We start from the raw sequence: 22,007 nt of genomic DNA, 5'->3' as shown, positions 1-22,007 counted from the left end.
ACCTCTGGCTGAGTGACTGACGGCCTCGGATCATGATTTAAAGACTTCCAGTTACAGAGAATCCACCATTTACACGAGTTCAAACCTGCAAGTGACCCATGACCCCTACTGCAGAGGAAGGTGATGGTGAATTCCCCGTTGCTGGGGACCAGACAAAGCCCCGATAAATGTATTATAGAGACTAGTCCTGCACTAGCCAGGAAATGGACTGGAGGGAACCTCCAGCCATGTCCTCTCCCTGAAATACCAATGCTTGAATTAAGGAGACAAAGTCAACGGGGAGCTGCTGATGGGCAGAATTGGCTCTGAAGCTTTTAGAAACTAGACCACTTTCTCCTTGTCTGATCCCCTGACTCCAGAACGCTGACTCCATGGTGTCAACACATCTACATAGTTTCCCTTGACCAAGTGTATTTACCACATGCGGGGGAGAATTTGTTGCACAAAGTGTTTTAATCGCTTCCCTAGAGATATTGCTGTGGTGGAGGGGGCTCAGCATCTTTGCAGGATTGGGCCTTAATTTTGCTGTTGAGGGTCAGTTTCTTAGAGCCCTGCGCAGATACAAATTTATATCTGCGGATGTGGATATTGGCAGATATGAATCGGTATCATCGGAGGTGCAGGGCTCTACCGGGAACCGCGGCGGCGAAGGGAGCAGCAGGTGGGACCACCGCTCCCGAGAGCCAGTGCCCCACATCAGCAGCTCCTACAGCGTGGCTGTACCGCACTCCCCCAGCGCTGCTGGCGCGGGCGTGCTGCTCCTTTCGCCGCTCCGTGGATACCGATTTATATCTGTGGATATACATTTGTATCCGTGCAGGGCTCTACAGATTCTTGCTCATGTTAAATGCTTGAGCCCCACTTCCTTTCGATGGGATTTCTTACCGAGTAAGGTCCTAGTTCATGTAAGAGTGGCAGAATCTGGCCTTGTTCATTAGTCGATCTGAGGGTACGTCTACACTGCACAATCCCCGCCCGCTGCAGCGAGTCTCAGAGCCCAGGGCTGCAGACTTGGGCTCGGGCTTCGGCACTAAAAGTAGCCCTGTAGACGTTCCCAGTTGGGCTGGAGCTTCACCATCCTCGGCAGGTTTCAGACCCCGAGCAGTAGCATGAGTGGGACCCGCTGGTGTTAGCTCCGCAGCACAAGCCCCGTGAGCTCGGGCGTGTAGACCAGGGCTCTGAGACTTGTTGCTGTGGGTGGTTTTTTTTGCAGTGTAGAGACACCCTCAGAGATCCCAGTCAGGACCAAGGCCCTGTTGTATTGGGAGCTGTGCAGGTATCACTGCCCCAAAAGAGCTTGGGCCTAGATCCTCAAAGGTATTTGGGTTCCTAATTTCCATTGATTGACAAACGACCTTTTGAGGATCTGGGCCTTACATCCTAGATAGGGACAAGATGCAACGGGAGGAAGAGGAGGTCATGTGACAGTGAGGGGATCGCAGTGGTGCACACAAACATTCAGTGTATCCGAGTCTCTCTGAAAGTGGCTCTTTCTCTGATGGTTTGCCGAACGCTGTGAGTGCGGACCTGGAAAACACCAAGAAAACTCTCCGGCTTGGAGAGTACCAGCTAAGCTATTTAGTTGGCCATGGCAGAGAGATTTGATATTTTCAAAATGGGCCATTGGCCCAGGAATGTTTGCATTTGGAAAGCAAAATCTGGTCCATGCCAACTGTGAGGAGTAAGCAGTGTGTGCGTTAAGGGCAGCCTGAGCGCTCCTTTTTAATTTAATATTTGCCTGGGGTTGTGGAAGCCCTGTGTGCATGCTTCCTAGCAGGGTCTCTAGTGGTTTGGAATTGGTGCTTGTTGCCTGGTTTGTTTTCTTTTCACTTTGTCCTGCACCTAAAAATAAGTGTTTATCTTTGTGGATTTTGTCCTCTGTTTGCCAAAGAAAGGGGGCTTGGGATCTGCTGCTTCTCATTCGCTTCCTACAGCAGGAGCTGGATTCTGCTCTGTTTTTCCAAGGGTAAATCCAAATTAACTCCATCCAGGGCAGTGGATTAATTAAGACAGGTCATCTTAATTAATTAGCCTCTTAGAGCTGGTATGGCACCTTCTCTGTATGTATATATATACTTTTCTTATATGTTCCATTCTATGCATCCGATGAAGTGGGCTGTAGCCCACAAAAGCTTGTTAGTCTCTAAGGTGCCACAAGTCCTCCTGTTCTTTTTTCTGGATTTACAGTGCTGTAACCTCCATCAGAAGGTGACTGTGTCTTCTGTCCCTTGAAAACTTTCCTTGTTTTCGACTGAACGGAGCCTGAGCAATTGCTTCAGCCTGTTTACAGCTCAGGACGCCTGTTGGAAGCTACCTGCTTCTGGGTATGGAATGTCTGTCTGTGAATCAGGTAGACAAAGCATCTGGCTGTCTCAGAAGTGGGTAGGTCATGCAAATTCCTTCTCTGGGCTATTTGTTTTGACCAGAACCTCCTTTCCTCGGTGGCCACACCACATGCTGAGACAAATATATTCCTGGCCATGAATGTAAGTGATTATTGGGAAAGGGAACAGTTCGAGCGTTCCGAGGTAATAAGGAATCCACGCATTCAGCTCCTTTTTACGATACCCTGAGAGCTGAATGACGACAGTGCCATGGATTGTCCTGTGAGATTGGGACGTCGGGTTGATTTTTGGTCTCTGGTTGATGGTGGGGGCCTAGGACGATGCACAAAGGCGTGTTATTTACTGAAGTCTGGCTTGGGCTGTCGCAGCCTGAATCTGCACTGGTGGCAATGTTTTAAATTCTCCCTGTTGCTGAGTAAATCCCTCCAAGAAACATTTGAAATCATCTTCTCTTCGAAAAATAGCAGGGAGATAACACTGTCCAGGTCTACTAGCAGTTGTCCCACCAAGAGTCTTATGGTGCTTTACAAACATAATGAACAACCCTCCTGGGAGGGGAGTCAGCATCATATTCCTCACTTCAATGGGGAAACTGAGGCCTAGAGAGACAGTGATGCCCCAGGTTGCCCAGGAAGTCAGAGCCAGGAATAGAACTTGGATTTCTTGATCTTCAGTATTGTACTTTAACTACTGCTGTGTTCTCCCTCCCTATTTTTACATCAAAGATTGACAGATTCAAAGGCCAGAAGGGACCATTGTGATCATCTAGTCTGAACTCCTGCATAGCACAGGACAGAGACCTGCCCCACAATAATCCCCAGAGCCGAACTTTTAGACAAACTGCGAATCTTGATTTAAAAATGGTCACTGATGGAGAATCCACCATGCCACTTGGTAAATTGTTGTTGCAGCTGTCAATTACTTTCCCCATTGAAAATGCACGCCTTATTTCCAGTCGAAATTTGTCTAGCTTCAACTTCCAGCCATTGGATCATGTCAGACCTTTCCCTGCTAGATTGAAGGAGCCCATTGTTAAATATTTGTTCCCTAGGTAGTTATTTATAGACCATGATCAAATCACCCCTTAACCTTCTCTTTGTGAAGCTAAATAGATTGACTCAAGCAGTGCGGTCTCTCTAAGGGATGTTTTCTAATCCTTTAATCATTCTCATGGCTCTTCTCTGAACTCTCTCCAATTTATCCACATCCTTCTTGAATTGGGGGCACCAGAGCTAGACACACTAGTTGCAAACAGAAATTGTCAGTCTTGTGCTACATCTTGGGAAAAGATGGCAAAAAACCCAGACCAAAAGATGGCAAGAAACCCTCTCAGTGGACAGTAATCCAAGCTGATAATCCTACAGTGATGTCTGATGAGAGATTTGCATCTTGGGGTTGTTGTAGAAACAACCCTCAAGTGCTGCCCTTGTGGTTCATGAGGTCATCAGCAGAGCTAGGCAATTAGCTCATTTTTTTTTTTTGGATCACTGGCAGTTCTGAAAAATTGAAAAAACATTTTGGTTCGAGCTGAACTGAATGGGAAACATTCCAGCACATTGCAAAAGGCCGTGTTGGGTTGGTTGAAACACGTCGTTCGACCCGTAACATTTTGTTTCCTGGCATTTTGGAGGGAAGAAGGGGCTGTCCTCTTATAACTTCTAGCCCAGGGGTTCAGGTGCTCCCTAGATGTGGGAGATCTAGGTTTGAATCCCCACTCTAGAGCAGGATTCAAACCTAGGTCTCCACACTTCTGGTGAGTGCCTAAACCAGCAGGTGACGGGGGGGGGGGGCATTCTCGGTCTGTCCTATTGAAGCGGTTCTGCTTTGTATACATGAATATTCATTGGCACAGGGACTTGGACTTGGGTTCCTAGGCACCGGGCATCCTCTCACTCTCTGGCCCAATGACTATTCAAACATTTTATACAAAGCGGATTTGTTTTCTAAGGCAAATGAGCTACAGCTGCAGGGTGGCTTTCTTTTTGTCAGGCCTAAGTGCTGTACCTACAGGGGGTTCTGCTGAAGGTTCTCTGAGTGTCAAGGGAAAGGGTCACCACTAGTCTGTGACCATGAGAGGCAGGGGCTGAAATTTACTGAGAAGCATATAGTAACGGCATATATTAGAGAAAAGCACAAAGGACAGTGGACACATCATTACTCTAGTTTTTCCCCCAATTGGTCCCCGTAGCCTGAGTCATCTTATAGCAGCAATGCAGGGAGCCGTGCTGGGGAAGAAAGTTGCTGGTGTTCGGAAATGGATCCCCGCTTGGAGCTTCCATCTGGCTGTTAAATGGCCAGGGGAAAAAATTGCAAAGATTAATAAAAATAGATCTTGTTTAAGCTGAGAAGGCCATACCCCGTGAAAGGTGTTGGGGCAATGGAAGGAGGTCGAATGTAATTTACACACGTTGGAATTTGGCCATGATGCCAAGGTTAAAGTGCTATGGGATAGTTAGCGACTGCAATGGGTCCAAACGTTTGTATTTACATCTTTTTGGAAAGACAGCCATCCCCACAGCACAGCACCCCCTAGGGCCGACCTCACTCGCTGCAGTACAGCCCTGGGGGAGGGGACGTTGCACTCGATATGATTTTATGAAAATATGCTAATGAGTGTGAATATAATGTAACTGGAATGTGCTTCATGCAAAAGGTCTCTTGTAATGTATCATTACAAAGCTTATAATCTACTCTGAGTGTGGTCATCCTATTTGTATAAATGTACCACTCTTGTATCTGAAACTAGAAATATGAAACATAACCCTGAGGGTCTATTGTAGTTATGCAAAGTGTGGGCCATTATTGGTGGTTTGGAATCTTGATGGCTCCCATTAACCAGGACAATTGACTGTAGATGGCTCTGTTTTACCTATGTCTTCCTGTATACGTGTGTGCTGGCAAGAGGGTAATGGAGTCTTACAGTGACATGTGATCATGTCACCTGAACTGGAATCCATCTTTAACCCGGTGCTTTTCCATTTAGAGGGAGGAGTGGGAACACAGGGAGGGACAAAGGATTCCTGCCTTGTGCAAAAGATATATAAGTGGGTGGAACAGAACAAAGGGGCTGCAGTCATGAGAAATCCCCTAGCTACCCCCTGAGCTGGAACAAGGGCTGTACCAGGGGAAAGGATTGGGCCCAGACCAGGAAGGTGTCCAGTCTGTGATAGAAGCTTCTTGAAACATCTCTGAGGACAAGATTTTATCTGTATTCAATTTTCCTACTGTATTAGGCTTAGACTTGCGTGTTTTATTTTATTTTGCTTGGTAATTCACTTTGTTCCATCTGTTATTACTTGGAACCACTTAAATCCAACTTTTTGTATTTAATAAAATCACTTTTTACTTATTAATTAACCTGGAGTATGTCTTAATACCTGGGAGGGCAAACCGCTGTGCATATCTCTCTGTCAGTGTTATAGAGGGCAAACAACTTATGAGTTTACCCCGTATAAGCTTTAAACAGGGTAAAACGGATTTATTTGGGGTTTGGACCCCATTGGGAGTTGGGTGCCTGAGTGCTGGAGACAGGAGCACTTCTTAAGCTCTTTTCAGTTAAGCCTGCAGTTTTTGGGGGACGTGGTTCAGACCTGGGTCTGGGTTGCAGCAAGCTAGCGTGTCTGGCACAACAGGGCAGGGCACTGAAGTCCCAAGCTGCCAGGGAAAACGGGCTCAGAGATCGTCTCAGCACATCAGGTGGCAGTTCCCAAGGGGGTTTCTATGACCCAGGGGGGTTGAGGTCAGTATTGATGGCCAGGGAAGAGCGCCCCCTGCTGAGTCACTAACACCACTCCTTGCAGCCGCTGGGTTTTCCTTAGCAAAACGCCATCCAGGTACCCGTGAAATGTTAGTTGCTTAGGCCTGGTGTTTGTAACCAAGCAACACCACCACGGTTGGTGCAGAGAGGGAGCTGCAGTCCCTGCCCTGTGGTTCGTGTTTCCCTTAGTGGTGAGGAACTTGTGTCAAAGTACATGGTTTGCCACATAACAGCGGGTGTGTTGGGTGTGGGGTCATCCCATCCCTGAGAAATAAAGGGCCAGATCCCCAACTGGGGTAAACCAGCCACAGCTTCAGTGGAGTCAGGGGGCCAGATCTCCAGCTGGTGTGAAGAACTGTCATCACTCTACAGCAGTCAGTGGGGCAGATCCCCAGTTGGTGTAAATCAACATTGCTCCATTGCTATCGAAGCCAAGGATCTGGGCCCAACTATTTAAACATGGGGAGAGAAAACCCGGTTCCCATCGTGTCCCTAGTGGCCGCCCTGCCTCCAGGGGCAGCGGGATTTGTGCAGCAAACGGAGCCGTGGAAAAACAACGGGATTTGGCAGGCGATTTGTGTTCAATCAAACTTAAAAATAGGGGGAAATAATAAACCTCAGGCTGGCTGCTTGAGTGAGCTCCAGGCGCCTTCCCCCTCCCTGCTAGGATGATAACCCCTTCGAAGAGTGGCTGCATTATAAATTATGTTACAGGCTTGTCTGGGCGCCTCCCTTCCCGGCTTCCCCTCATTGTCTCCCCACGGTGACTGATACCTTTTTTCCAGGAATTCTCATCTTGCTGCTTCAGTTTGCAGTGCAGCGTATTTCATCGCACAGCACGAGTGTGAAGGGAAAGCGGAGAGCTCGGTCAGCCCATCTGGCAGGGCTTTGGGTCAGAGCAGCCGAAGGGCTTACCCAAAGAGAGAGGCGTAAGGGAGGATTTGAATCCAGGAGGGGAGCAAATTCAAGGGGAAGCGGATAGATTAAAAACCGGGGGTGGGATTCCCAGCTGGTGTTGCAGGCTAGGTCCAGGTTTGGCTGTTTGGAGCTTCTCTCTGTCCACACTGCCTGGGCTCCAGTTTGGCCTTCATCATCTCCTGATCCTTGGCGGCTGTAATCTGCTCCTCTCTGGCCTCACCACCAGCCATGCTGCCCCCTTGAGCCCATTCAGAACCTTCCTGGCTCGTTCCTCCAACCCCATAAATCCTTGTCTGTGTGCTCCCCCTCCGGCTCCCTTCCTCTTCTGCCTCGAACCCAAGCCCCTTGCCTTTGCCTTTAAGATCCATCGTCACTTAGCCCCACCCTCTTTGTCTGCCCAATTAGCTTCTTGACCGATCGGCTCTGCCATCTCGCCACCAGCAATAGCACCTCCATTGCTCCTTTGTCCGCTTCTCCCTTGAGCACCCCCGGCTCTCTTATGCCGCCTTCCCCTCACCTCGTCCGAATCTCTCCTGTGCTGTGATGTCCACAGACCACCCACCCATCTGGCACTGCATAGCCAGGGGCGACCTGGGACTTCTGCCCTTCTGCTCAATTCTGTTGCCTCGTGTTCCCACTTCACCCCTGCTCTGGTCATCAGTCTGGTCCACTGTTTTTGTGCCTGGCACGATATGGGACTCTGCTCCTTGATGGGGTTTTCAGACGTAACCACGATATAAATAAATACAGGTGTTAGCTCGCATGTCTCCATCAATAGTGCCAATATACAGAAGTAACAGTATTCCTAACCCCACGCCTTCAAAAAGCACAAATCAGGCCCCAAAGAGTCAAAAGCCTGAAAAATAAAAGTCAGGTTCTTTTTAGTTGCCTTTTCGTTTTTGAGCCGTTAGCAACCACCTGGGCTAGAAACTTGCATTTTTCCCTAATGGAAGCTGAGATTCTCGCGTGATCACGTGATTCCAGGAGCTGGGCTTTGAGAAAAACACCGACGACCGCGAGATTTGCAATCGGATCGCAAGCAGCACCAGTCTAATACTAAGAATTAGTACAAGATTCACACCCCCAATCATTTTCATGGAACTTAAGCTCCCAAGGAAACCGGAAGGGCTGAGTTCAGAGAGTCCAGCGTCCCAGTGCAGTGAGGTGGATGTGCTATTAATACTTAGGGCTTGTCTCTGTGGCGAGTTAGTACTGGGTGAATTGGGGTGGGACTCTACAGTGCACTAGTCCGCCGGGCTGTAATTTGCCATACGGGCCCGGCTACTGCATATTAAAGCTCCACTGTGCTCTGTGATGCACTTCCATTTGAAACAGACAGACAGATACCTGCGCTTTGACCCTAAGCACAAGGGAATCTAGATGTTTAAATCTAAAGCAGTGGTTCTCAACCTGTTTATCATCGCAGGCCACATATGGGGCCCACAACGTGTTACCTGGGCCACAAGTTGAGAACACAGCCTCTCCCCAAGCTCCCCCAGTTCCCCCTGTGCCCTGCACCCCTAGGATTAGCCTCTTGGGTACAGAACAGACCCCACAGTGTTTTCCGTGGGCTGAGCAAACAGAAATGAAGGTAGCACATCTTGTTTGACCTACCCGTTATGTCAGCTAGGAGACGTCTTGGTGGGAGGTCCATCTCTGGTGTCCTCTTCGGCCCACTGTGGTCTCTGAGGATGACACCCACAGCCGTTCCTCTGGCGTATCCAGCGCAGCACCAGGACAGGAGCTCTGATATCTCTCTATGTTATAGGGGAAGCTGCTAGAACCCCCCTCTGGCAGTTCAGTCCAGGCTGACTATCTAACCACAGGGAGGCGAACATCAGCCTGATTCTAGCTCCCCTGCGCTGTGGAGGAAACAAGCCAAACCCTACAAGTCATGGTCTTTGCCTGTCCTCACCCTATCGCATGTGGGTGAAATATACTGACAGGGTTGTGTTGTTAGCACAGCATTGAGAGACGGGTCTCTAGTGGTCTGAATGCAGGGCTGGGAGCCTGGAGCAGGGAATAGCCAGTTCATGTTCCACGTTCCCTCACTGTGCCTCAGTTTCCCCAACTATACAATGAGCTATCTCACAGGGCTGTTGAGGGGATCTGTCTAGCTTAGGTGATGATACAGCCCCTATCACCAATGAACCTTGCAGTCATTAATGTATTTATCCTCACGCACCCTTGTGAGGCAGAGCAGTGCTATCATCCCTGTTGACCAGATGGGGAAACTGAGGCACAGAGAGGCTAAATGAGTCCCCCAAGGTGACATAAGTAGGCCACAGGGGAGCAGGGAATTGAAGCCAGGTTTTCCGAGCCCCAAACTAGCACCCTAACCATTGGGCCATCTGTCCAGGGGAGGGGAATGAAATAATGCCTCTTACTCCCTTTTGCCCAGAAGTGTTCTAGGCTTACACTGTACCGTACTTTGCACCTATAGACCGCTGCGCCTTTCTGCCCTGCAGAGCTCCTAGGCTTTGGAGGAGCAGCAGTGTTTAGGAGGACCACGAGGAGCTCCGCTTTCACCATGGAGAGCTCGTGGTTATCCGGAAGTTTGAGTGTCCCTGAGATCTCTGTATAATATAGATACTAGCTTTGCTGTCTCAGGGGCTGGCCTCCCTGAAGCAGGTGAGACAGAGGTGATCTTCAGGGCTGTGTCTACACGGAGTTCAGGGCTGTGTCTACACTGAGTTTCCAAACTGTAAATCTGGGGTATTTCATGTGTATTTTATACCTAATCTTGTTGGCTTCCGTGGGGTGCTATCCAGTTCACTCCAAGCCTAGGACCCCCAGTCTTAACCTGATGCACTCAGTGTCTCTCTTCCTCCCCCATTAACTTTTTGTTCCTCTGATCCTTTTATAGGTTTTTGGGGGAAGCCCGAGTGCCCCTGCAGGACGTCCTGGGCTCTCCCACCCTGACTGCCAGCTTTCACGCCCCCCTGCTGGACACCAAGAGGCAGAGCACTGGGGTAAGTCCCTCTCCAAGTCTGGGGTTTTGGGTGCGGTGACATTTCCTTGTGGGAGGACAGTCGGGCGTGGCCGGAGGGAAGTGATACGATACACACGCTCTCCCCACCCATCCGTAGCTCCAGTGCCCTGGAAAATCCGTGATGTTGCTGAGCAAGGGAGATCGTGGGGTCGGTCCCTGGTGGGGGTGGGAATTCAGATCCCAGTGAAGCGTGTGAGCAGCAGAACTGGTGGAGGAGGCAGCCCTGGGGACAAAATGCCTGTCTCAGACCGGAGGCTGCTCCTCTGTTGCCCAGGCAGCCTTGAACAGAAGTCTGAACAGAATGAGGCTGCAAGCCTTGGGGTTACGCTAAAATGGGGGGTTGGGGCTCTGGGAGGTGCTGATTGGAGGCACAGGAGGAGCTGGAAAAAACCCTGGGCCAGATGCAGCCACCTGGCAGTGCATGGACGGTCCCAGAACTCCACAGCCGAGGCAGAATTACAGGGCGCCTTCCCCTGATGCTTCCAGTTTTTCTACGGGCAGAGCTATGGAGGGGACATGCAAAACTCTCCCTGCTTTCAGGCACTGGGCCCAAAGGCCTGGCAGGACCCCACCGTCAGGATTCTGGGTTTCCTCCCTGACGTGTGATGTGATCCCTGAAGCCCCAGAGTGTAGGTGAACCGCAGACCCCGGATTAGCCAAACCTCCCTGTTCGCTGAACTCCAAAGGGGTGGCCTGGTAAATAGGAGGTTCGCAGAGAACTCTGGGGGACCCGGAACTGCAGAAATCCTGTCAAGCTGGCTTCAGACCTGCAGGGTTTAGCAGCTGGGCAGGAATGGGAGGGTGGCTCTTCCAAGGTAAATCCAGAGGTGAGCCATTGGTGTCGCTGAGATAAGGATCTAGCTCCTCATTTGCCAAACTCCTGACGAGGCAGGGCCGGCTTTAGACCTATTCCACCAATTCCCCCGAATCGGGCCCCGCGCCTAAGAGGGCCCCGCGCCCAGTGAGAATCCCTTCCCTGGCTAGAGGCGCCTTTTAAATTTTTACTCACCTGGCGGCGCTCCGGGTCTTCGGTGGCACTTCGGCGACGGGTCCTTCGCTCACTGCGGGTCTTCGGCGCCACTTCGGCGGCGGGTCCTTCACTTGCTCTGGGTCTTCGGTATCACTTTGGCGGCGGATCCTTCAGTGCCGCCAAAGACCTGGAGCGAGTGAAGGACCTTCCACCGAAGTGCCGCCGAAGACTCAGAGCACCACCCGGTGAGTACAAGCCCCTCGTGTTTTTTTACATGTTTTTTTTTTTAAGTCATCCCTGCCGGGGCCCCGCCGAAACTGTTCAAATTGGGGCCCACACTTCCTAAAGCCGGCCCTCACGAGCCAATCCCCTGCCACCTTGTGCCATCACTGGTGCCCATGAGAAATGAATCATAAATATCAGGGTCGGAAGGGACCTCAGGAGGTCGTCGAGTCCAACCCCCTGCTCTGGAGTGTAAGACTCTTGTAACCCTTTTGCCAGGTGAACTCGGCAGCAACAAAGGCCGGGTTAGCTGTCTAGGCGTTCCTCTGGGCACAATAAAACAGGGCCAGCTCGACCCCCCACCTGCTAATCTGGGAAAATGTAACATCACCCCCGGGCGCCTCTAAGAGGCAACACGTCCCCTCCTGCAAGCACCGAGTCTGTGTATAACAAAGGAGAACTTTTATTAAAAGGGAAAGGAAACCCAGCATTAGTCTGGGAAACGCCACAACCACATTCAAAACCATGCGATCGTAAGCCACACACCCATCCTGGAGCATGCTGGGCGGTGGCCTTCGCCTCAGTTCCTCACCTTACAGTGTTCCACAAACAAATGTTCCTTTAACACGCACCCGCCTCCCTCCACTGCCCCCTGCTGACGGTTGCAGCCGTTCACTCTGCATCGTTGCCCGTGGCTGCTGCCTCGCTGTCCCTCACTGTGCCGCGTGCCACTGCTTCCTTTGCTATCACTTGCCTCTCTGCAGCCTCTGCCACGCCACCTCTTGAGGTTCTGCCACTGAACCCAGCTCTTAAAGCTTCCGCCAGGGGGTTTAGGGCTGAAGAAGTGGGTTTTTTTACCCACGAAAGCTTATGCCCAAATAAATGTGTTAGTCTTTAAGGTGCCACCGGACTCCTCGTTGTTTTTGTAGTCTGATGTGTTCCACTCCTTTTGCACGTCCCACGCATGTAATGAGAACACCTTAGATCTTTCGCCAAGTTTCCTCCTGAGGCGATCCTTCCGTTCCTCGGACAATGGTGACTCTCCAAAGTCAAACTTTGCTGGGTCTATTGCTGGAACCTCAGCTTCACATTGGGGACTCACGATGGTATCAGGTCTCCTATCTTCTGCCCTTGTTTCATTAGCAATCACTATAATCACCTTTTCCTGGGTTTCAGTGGGGAGGGTTGTGACTCCACCGGGGACCTGCACTCCTTCAATCAGCTGCTCTACCATTGCTAAAGTCCTTTCTCTGCCTTTTAGGCAGGTACTCATAACAAGCAGGTCTCTCTCCGGCCTGGTGTACACTGCATTACGTCGACCTAACTCTGTAAGCGTCCACACTACAATGTCGCTCCCACCGATGTAACTCGCCCACTACACCGAACGTATAACTCCACCGGCCTGAGAGGCGTAGTGCTTACGCTGATGTAGTTAGACCCTCCACACGGGGCTCACACTGACAGCTCCAGCTGAATACCTAGGCAGAGTAAGTGTGTTCATGAAAACGGGGTCTGGTCCTGAGAGTCTCTTCCGCACTAGACGTTTGGGGAGAGCTCATTCAGACCCCGCTTATGCACTGGTGTGAAACGACTGCACAAGGTGCAGGCTGGGACAAGCTGGGCCCAGTTCACTGGGACCCCGCTGGACATTCCTAGTTCTGTTTTAAGCCTTTCCACGTGTTTCTGTTCCTGTTTAGACAAGCCCTTTTCTAAACAAAGCGTTTCCGCTCCTCTCCCAGGGAAGCGTGTGCTGTACGCAGTAAGGCTTGGCAGCCTGCAGGGCGAGACTGACTCTTTTTATAGACCTTTCCCCAGTGCAGCTGCCAAGGGTTGTGACAGCGCTGGGACCCGGCCATGCAAGTGCCTTTCCGATAAGCTAGACTCTCCCAGGAGGCCGTGCTGGCTCACCCACCCGACAACCAGCAAAGCTTCATCCTCTTTTGTCACGTCTTTCACCTCCACTTCCTCAGCTTTGGTCTAGCCAGTGCACAGCTCATAAATCCTACTGTTGTTACCGACAGGGCTAGGAATGGAACTTGGATTCAGTTCCTTATGGGGCTGGGTCAGGTCAGACCTCACCGTGTGGCTCAGATTCAAATCCCGTTTTCTGGTTCAAATACAGATTAGAACAGATGTCAGTGCGAGGCTGCGGGGTCCTTCCCTGCTGCGGGGGACTCAGGACAACTTCTCTTAGGGTTCCCACATTGTTGATCCTGAGCCCTACCCTTGTCCAGCCCGGATCCCAAACTCTCGTGCAGACTCTAGTCCAGATCTGACCACCACCTCTGCAGACCATTTTGACCAGGAACCTTGTAGCACGAGGCCAGAAGGTCACTTGTTTGATTTCAGCTCTGTTAAGTGACAATCCCACTAGTTCTCCAGTCCTCCAAGGGAAACAGGGACAGAGGAGGTGAATTTCAACCTGAGTTCCCTGGAAGCTGCGTGGCCGCGCGGCAGCCTATTTAGTGCCATGCAGGTGCTCAGGGAACCTACCCGGGGACCTGACATGGCCAGGGGTGCCCCACCCCCAGCCCCAACTCTGCTGCGGCTTGGACCTGCTTTAGCCAGGGCTCCCAGGCCTGCTGTGGCAGCCTGTCCTGGACCCATGCATGGCCAGGGCGGCGTGACCCAGCCTGGATCCAGCCCCGGACCGGACCTGCTGGGGCTGGGGGAGGGGTGCCTATCCTGCAGCCCCGGAGCTGCTGCGGGGAGAGAGAGCTGGGAGGAGTCCTCTCTCCCCGCCGTAGCCCCGGAGCCCCCTCCTGCACCCCAAACCCGTCATCCGCAGTCCCACCCTGGAGCCCGCACCCCCTGCACCCCAACCCTCTGCCCCAGCCCTGAGCCTCCCTTCCACACTCCGAACCCCTCACCCCCACCCCCACCCCCTGCATTTTGTTATATGCACCAATATGGAGGTGATGTGCCACACACCACCTCCATATTGTGCACATAACAAAATTCATTCCTCACATGGGTGGGGAAAATGAGAGGGAACACTGGTTTCAACCCTTCTTTAGCCATCGTAAGGAAACCCATTTTCCTCCTCCCCTCCTGGTCGCCTGTTCACACAAAAGCTATTGCCTTAGCATTAAACAGGGAAGTACATTGGGCACCTTTTCCCCTGGGATGTGTGAAAATATCTGTCCTAGGGCACTTCGATGGCAAGAATTTGACTACTTCTTACAGCAGTTCCCCCGCAGCTCTGATTGTTCCTCTTTTGCTCGGTTACTGGTTTCCTTCCATTCCCAACCGGTGCTTCTCTCACCTCCTGTTTGGGGAACTCAGTTCACAGCCGGCCCGTAAATAGCGAAGTGTTCCTATAAACAGCAGTTCTCATTCTAGAAGCGATCTCCTCTCCCCTCCGGGGCCCCAGAAGTCCTGGCAGCAGATACCCCAGGATGACAAATTGCACCTGGCCTCCCTAGTTTTGGAAGCATGTTTGTTTTAATGCTCTAATTTTACCCCAGTTGGAGGGGAGCCCTGGCAGTGGGGATACTCAAGTCAGTGCATTTCTCTTCCTAAATGCACTGTGCATTGGCCAGCCGATCAGCAAATGCTTTGAATGAGCTTCCTTCCTGGTAGCTGCTGCACAGTTCTTCAGAGTGGGAGAGCTGCTAAAACAGGGCGGGCGAGTTCTGCAGTGCTTAGGTGACAACAGGAGTGGCCAGGGTAGAGGTAGAACAATAATGCCTAGGTGTTCATCACTGGATCTCAAAGTGTTTCACAATCTTTAACGTATTGAGCCTCACAACATCCCTGCATTATTATCCCCATTTTACAGATGGAAAACTGAGGCTCAGGTCACACAGGAAGAGCAGGGGTCTTCCATGGGCTAAGCCCCACACTGCAAGAAGGATGTGGACAAATTGGAGAGAGTCCAGCGGAGGGCAACAGAAATGATTAGGGGGCTGGAGCACATGATTTATGAGGAGAGGCAGAGGGAACTGGGATTATTTAGTCTGCAGAAGAGAAGAATGAGGGGGGATTTGATAGCTGCTTTCAACTACCTGAAGGGGGGTTCCAAAGAGGATGGAGCTCAGCTGTTCTCAGTGGTGGCAGATGACAGAACAAGGAGTAATGGTCTCAAGTTGCAATGGGAGAGGTTTAGGTTGGATATTAGGAAACACTGTTTCACTAGGCGGGTGGTGAAGCACTGGAATGGGTTACCTAGGGAGGTGGTGGAATCTCCTTCCTTAGAGGTTTTTAAGGTCAGGCTTGACAAAGCCCTGGCTGGGATGATTTAGTTGGGGTTGGTCCTGCTTTGAGCAGGGGGTTGGACTAGATACCTCCTGAGGTCCCTTCCAACCCTGAGATCTATGATTCAATGCCCTAATCACTGGACCATCCTTCCCCTGAACAGGGAGGTCTTTAATAAAAAGATCTGAGGGGAGAGAAGACAGGGCTCTTGCAGTGTGATTAGCCTTTGATTGGGGAGGGCTTTAAATGGAGTTGGTGCCAATTAGCTAGCAGTCCCGTTTCCTGAAAGGCGTGTCTTAGCTGCAGTGTGTCATGGGCCTTGTGTCTTTAGGAAATGTAACCTCTGCGGGCAAGGTTTGGAAGACCAGAAGGGGCCACTGTGACCATCTCGTCTGACCACCTTCGTGACACAGGCCAGAGAACCTCAGCCAGAGATTCCTGGATGATGCCCATCCTTTGTGGTTGATCTAGAGTGTGTGTTTGAGACAGGGACAGCGACAACCAGTCTTGCTGCGAAGGCCCCAGTGATGGAGAAGCTAGAGACACAGAAGCGCTAACAGGTCATTGAGAGGAAGGATGGTCTGGGGTTAAGCCATGGGTGAGGGACTCAGGAGATGTGGATTCAATGCCTGGCTCTGTCCCAAACGCCTTGTGACAGACAGTCACTTAATTTCTCTGTGGCAGAGTATCCTATTTCCCACCCTCGGTCCGGTTCATTCAGGTGGCAGGACTGTCACCCATTCTGGCTTTGTGCAGTGGTCAGGCCGGTCCAGGAGGTGTTCTGCTCTTTGTGGGCTTGAGAGCAGGAAGCTGGATCGCAGTGGTGCTGTTTCTGTTTTCCTCTGTGGTAGTGTGTGACCCTGAATGAGTCAGTGGCCTGTGGGATGCTGAGCTGATGACGGTGGGCTGGGACTGAAGGAAGCCTTCATGGAAAGGCACTGATGCTTAAAATAATTGTGGGGGGAGGGAGACTGGAAGCTAATGCTGGCTGCCTCTCTGATCCCGGTTTAGTTTTATGGCCAGTGGGGTGAGCTTGCCAGCAGCAATACAATCACTCCCAATGTGGTGTATCTTTTCCAAATGGCTCCCAGGGCTCATTGCAACCAGGAACCGAGCTCACTCTTTTGTAGCACGTGGGTTATTGTGAATGTTTATGGTTTCCTCCTTACGGAATTTGTCTGTTAGTCTACTGGGGTCCATCTACACCTCTAACTTCTCAAAGGGGCAGCGGTAGGCTAGCAAGTTGAGAAGAGGAATTGTAGAAAGCTGAAAAGAGAAGCCAAGGGGCACAAGGAGCACACCATGGGGCCAGCAGAGTAAGGGCAATAAGAAGGTCTTTAAAAAAATGTTGGGAACAAAAAGAATCCTGACAATGGTGTTGGTCCATTCCTGGTGGAAATGAGTTATCCATAATAATGCTGAGAAGGCAGAAGTATTCAATAAATATTTCTTTTCTGTGTTTGGGGAAAACCAGATGATATAGTCTAATCCTATGGGGATGATAACACTCCTTATATTCCACTGGTATCTCTGGAGTATGTTAAACAGAAACTACTAAAGTTAGGCATCTTTAAATGAGCAGGTCCAGATAACTTGGATCCAAGAGTGTTAAAAGAGCTGGCTGAAGAGCTTGCTGGACCATTAATGTTGATTTTCAATAAATGTTGGAGCTCTGGTGAAATTCCAGAAGACTGGAGGAAAGAGAATTTTGTGCCAGTTTTTTAAAAGGGCAAATGGGACGACTGGATAATTATAGGCCTGTCAGCCTGCCATCAATCCCAGACAAGATAATGGAGTGGCTGATATTGGACTCGATTAATAAAGAGCTAAAGGAGGCTGATATAATTAATGCCAATCAACATGGGTTTATGGGAAGTGGATCCTGTCAAACTCGATACCTTTTTGGATGAGATTACAAGTTTTGGATGATAAAAGTAATAGTGTTGATGTAATAGACTTAGACTTTACTAAGGCATTTGACTTGGTACCACACGACATTTCGATTAAAGTCCTAGAATGAGATCAAATGAACATGGCACATGTTAAGTGGATTAAGAACTGGCTAACTGATAGGTCCAAAATGTAACGGCAAATGAGCGGGCGTGTTTGCAGTGAGGTCGTCATCACGTGGGTCCGTTTCTACTGGGGTCGGTTGTTGGCCTTATGCTATAAAATGTTTACGTTAAATGGTTATATGATTAAACTTTATAATATTTTTATCAATGACCTGGAAGAAAACGTAACGTCATCACTGATCAAGTTTGCAGATGACACACAGTCGGGGAGTGGTAAATAATGAAGAGGCCCAGTCACTAGTTCATGGGCTCTGGATCACTTGGGAAACTGGGTGCAAGCAAACAATATGGGTTTTAATGTGAATGTCTACATCTAGGAACAAAGGATGTAGGCCTCACTTACAGGATGGGGGGCTCTATCCTGGGAAGGCGGGACTCTGAAAAAGATTTGGGTTGTGGTGGATAATCAGCTGACCAAGAGCGCCCAGTTTGATGTCTTTTGTGCTTGTACAGCGCCTAGCACAAGGGGACAAATAATAAAAAATCATTAGAGCTGTGGCTGGACAACAGCCCTGAAAATCAGGCCTAAGGTGTCTCAGGGGCAACTAAAAATGAAGGCACCCAAAGTGAGAGGCAACACTGCACACCCAAGTAATCAAAAATCATGACATTATCTTAAATATCATGAGATTTTTCAGCACTGGGTTTGCTGCCGTTGTTCTCAAGCTGTTCCACACCAGGGCTCCCTTTCACCTAGAAATTCGCCTCCCATCTAGCCTATGCCCGCTTTCACTTACCCGGGGCAGAGGAGAGCGAGGAGAGCCAGCTGGTTCAGGGATTTCCTGTCCCACGACATTTTTCGAGATACCAACAACATTTCCCACCTGAATTGGGATGAAAAGTTGAAATCCCGAAAACCTTTGCAAACTAAAAATAAAAAATTAAATGAGAATAACAATAATACAAAAATCAGTTTGAGTCAATCAAAATGTTTTATTTCAATATTGGCCATTTAATTTTTTTTTGCTATAACTAGCTTAAATTTCAAAGCACAAAGACTTTTTGAACAAAAACCCGCTGTTTATCATTTTCAAAATCTTGAAACATTTTGACAAATTCCCACTATTTCCCACAATGTTTCTGAGTAGGAAGAAACTCATTGAAACGGCCCGTTCTCACGAGACGTTTTGGAATTGATGGATCTGCGTTTTCTGCTGAAAAGAGCTTTTGTCACCGATTTCCTGAGCAGCTCTAGTTGTGAGTCTCTGACCCCTCTTTGTGACCCCTAAGAGGGGGAAGGGTCCTGAATCCCAGCTTGAGACCCCTTGGTCTGCCACCTCTGGGACGATGGAATAGGGTGGAGGAGACGCCCCGGGGCGGACGCACAATCTGGCTCCGAGAGTTAGCTTTGGTGTCACTGGTGTTCAGGACTGGCAAAAGGGCACAGGTTGGGGGCCCCTCGGGAAGTTCTGCAGTCAACCCGTCATTCACCTGAACGGATCTCAGTGGGAGATAAAACGCCGCGCAGTGGGAGGAGGACAGCAGAGGCTAGATTGGCAGGGTCGGTGGACAATCCAGTAGACGGATTAAACATCCGTGCATGGAATGGGTGGGGAGTGCGTGCACCTGCTTGTGATTCCTGGCCCCTTTGCACACCCCCACGGTGTAATTGCTCTAGAAAAAATCATCACTGGAGCTCTGATTTGGGTCCTTTGAGATGATGCCCTGAACCTGTTGACCTATGGCTAAGTCTTTGGGTGGGCAAGGTCAGCAGTGCTTGGGCATGCAAAAGCGCTCACTCCTCCAATCTCTACCCCCCTGCCAGGCGGGGCCGGCTCCAGGCACCAGCGACGGAAGCAGGAGCCTAGGGCGGTCAATACAAAGGGGCGGCACGTCCGGGTCTCCGGCGGCAATTCAGCAGCGGGTCCTTCGCTCCCCTTCTTCGGCGGCAGCGCAATCGGGTTTTCCCTTTTTTTTTTTTTTCCTTCGCCGCTTGAGGTGGCATAAAAGCTGGAGCCGGCCCTGCTGCCAGGCAATGCCTCTTTAACTGGAATTTCACTGAACCACGCTGCCTTGCAACGGGCCCTGCTTGCACTTCATTCTGTTAAACGAAAGCTTGGACTGCCAGGCTCTCAGAGGTAGAGACTCCATCTGTGACTGAACTGCCCAGCGCCAGGCACATCTGTGGCACGGTACCACTGATCAGTAACCGCTCAGGTGAGCTTGTGCAAGCTTCCCCACAAGCGTGAGTTCACGTCATCCCTCGGTCCCTTTGGTTAGCCCGTTAGATGCTCTCCTCTGGAAGCAGCCTGCAATTAAAGTCGAAACAAGTTGACACGCACTTCATGACTGAGGATCAAGTTCCAGATCGGGAGGTCAAATTCTGCAGTGGTGTGAAGTCAGTGTTGCCAACTCTCTGTGAATCCGCTGTGAGTCTCACGGTATCTGGTGCTTTCTTAGCGCTCCTGCTCCTAGATCCTGTGGTTAGGTGAAAATCTCCGCTTTTATTCTTTTAAAAAGTAGTAAGCGGATAGCCCTTGTGGTTGCAGAGAAAAAACTGAAAGCAGGCCCTGCTAAAGGTTCAAAGACCAACAGGCAAATACGAAGATGATGATTTATGAAAATCTCATGGTTTTTAAACCAGTCTTGTGCTTTCTGGGACCTGACTTGAACATTTGGGGTTGGCACTTCTGGATGGTGCTGTATAATAACTTTCGCAGCCGGTGTAAGTGGGTGAGGAAATGGGTACAGGTGGTAAAGCAGTGCAGTTGTGCCAATTCGGCATTTTGTGGGTGCACAGAACACTTATCACTTGCCTGCTGAGATGGCAGGAGGAGCAGCAGCAGGAAAACCAGCGTGTGGGAGAGGAGGTAGTTTGTAAATTCCTAGAGTTTAAGGCCAGAAGGGGCCATTAGATCATGTGGTCTGACGTTCTGTTGGGCACAGGCCAGAGGGTGTCACCCAGTGACCCCTGCACTGAGCCCAGTCACTTGTGTTCGGCTAAAGCAGGAAATTAATCCCTTTCCTTACTTTGCACCATCCTGTTGTTCCCTCTACTCTTTCTCCCCAGCATGGCACTTCCAGCATCACAGCTCTCTCCAATCCTGGAGCGCGTTAAATGTTTCAAGTGTTAAAATTTCAACCACATTTCAAAAGCTGAAAAAATGGGTGGAATTTTTTGTGAAATTTGTCCCCGATAGTTGGCCAACATTTTTCAAATAAAAAAAAAAATCACATTTGTTTCTTCTTTTTGAGCAGCTCTGCCACGCTGGGCCATTGGCCCAGAATGAAGCAGAAAGAATTGTGCCATCTACTGAATGACAGATACCTTTGCCCTGGGGCACCCTGTTCTTTTCCATGGAAGTCTCCAGCTTTGCTCATCTTGTTATATCTGATAACTTCCCAGTTGAAGAAAATGTGTCAACAGCTGAGGATTTACAGTAGAAAGTTCCTGTTTCCCAGGTATGGTTTGTTAGTGCATTTGCAGATGGACAGTAGAGAGGATGTGAATCTCTTTTTGTCTGTTAAGGTTTCATCTTGGGGATGAATTGTTACTGACATAAAATCCTCCATCTAGCATACACCAGACTGTAGGGTGTTGCAATCTGTTATTCATACAGATGGGGAAACCACCTCCCACTCCCCCTCTGCCCCCCCCCCCCCCCCGATTCCATTTCCAGGAGAAGCAGGGATGCAGCTGTCTGGGTATCTATTTGATCTGCCTTGAAGGCATGGACAGTGCATTGCGATTTGCATGTAAAACAGGGATTCGGGCTTGTTTTAATTCTGAAAAACAGAACGAATCCTCCCCACACTTGCCCCACTGGCTCTCCAAGTGCAGATTCAATGTTCCGTCAGGCTGCAAGTCAATCTGGGCATTGGTTTGAGTTGCTGAGGTGTGCGCTTAGATTGTTGGCTGTTTGGGGCAGGGACCGGCTTTTTGTTCTGTGTTTGTACAGGGCCTTGCATAGTGGGGTCCTGGGCCATGAATGGGGCTTCTAGGTGCTGTGGTAATAATACATGTAGATTTCTGTAAAGGGACTCACTTGCTCCCGCATGACATTTTGATTAAAAAAAAATAGAATGATGTAAAGTTAAATTGGCGCACATTAAATGGATTAAAAGCTGGCCAACTATATGCTGGGGATTTATGAGCTGGAAGCAACAGAGGAGAAGAAAGGCATAGGTATATTGGTTGACCACAGGATGACTCTGAGCTGCCAATATGATGCAGCTGTGAGAAAGGCTAATGCAGTCCTAGGATGCATCCGGTGAGGTATTTCCAGTAGAGGCAGGGAAGTGTTAGTACCGTTATACAAGGCACAGGTGAGACCTCATCTGGAATCCCGGGTGCAGTTCTGGTCTCCCACATGTAAGAAGGATGAATTCAAACTAGAACAGGTGCAGAGAAGGGCTACTAGGATGATCTGAGGAATGGAAAACCTCCCTTATCAGGAGACTCAGAGAGCCTGGCTTGTTTAGTCTAACCGAATGAAGGCTGAGGGGAGATATGGTTGCCCTTAGAAATACATCAGAGGGATAAACACCAGGGAGGGGGAGAGGTTATTTAAGTTAAGGGCCAATGTGGACA

The 22,007-nt window shown here is 50.0% G+C and overlaps 1 protein-coding gene across 11 annotated transcripts in view; it reads left to right on the top strand.

The window, feature by feature from the left end:
- The window catches only part of DYSF (dysferlin), a 282,294-nt gene that overhangs the window by 40,038 nt on the left and 220,249 nt on the right, over window positions 1–22,007 (top strand). For all 11 annotated transcript variants that reach the window (XM_039540940.1, XM_039540938.1, XM_039540935.1 and 8 more), the window contains exon 4: window positions 9,887–9,992. In XM_039540940.1, the coding sequence (XP_039396874.1) occupies window positions 9,887–9,992 (106 nt within the window). The remainder of the gene's footprint in view (window positions 1–9,886; window positions 9,993–22,007) is intronic.

Source organism: Mauremys reevesii, linkage group 5, assembly GCF_016161935.1.
Source record: "Mauremys reevesii isolate NIE-2019 linkage group 5, ASM1616193v1, whole genome shotgun sequence".
Lineage (NCBI taxonomy): Eukaryota > Metazoa > Chordata > Testudines > Geoemydidae > Mauremys > Mauremys reevesii.
This window is presented reverse-complemented; position numbering and strand designations above follow the sequence as displayed.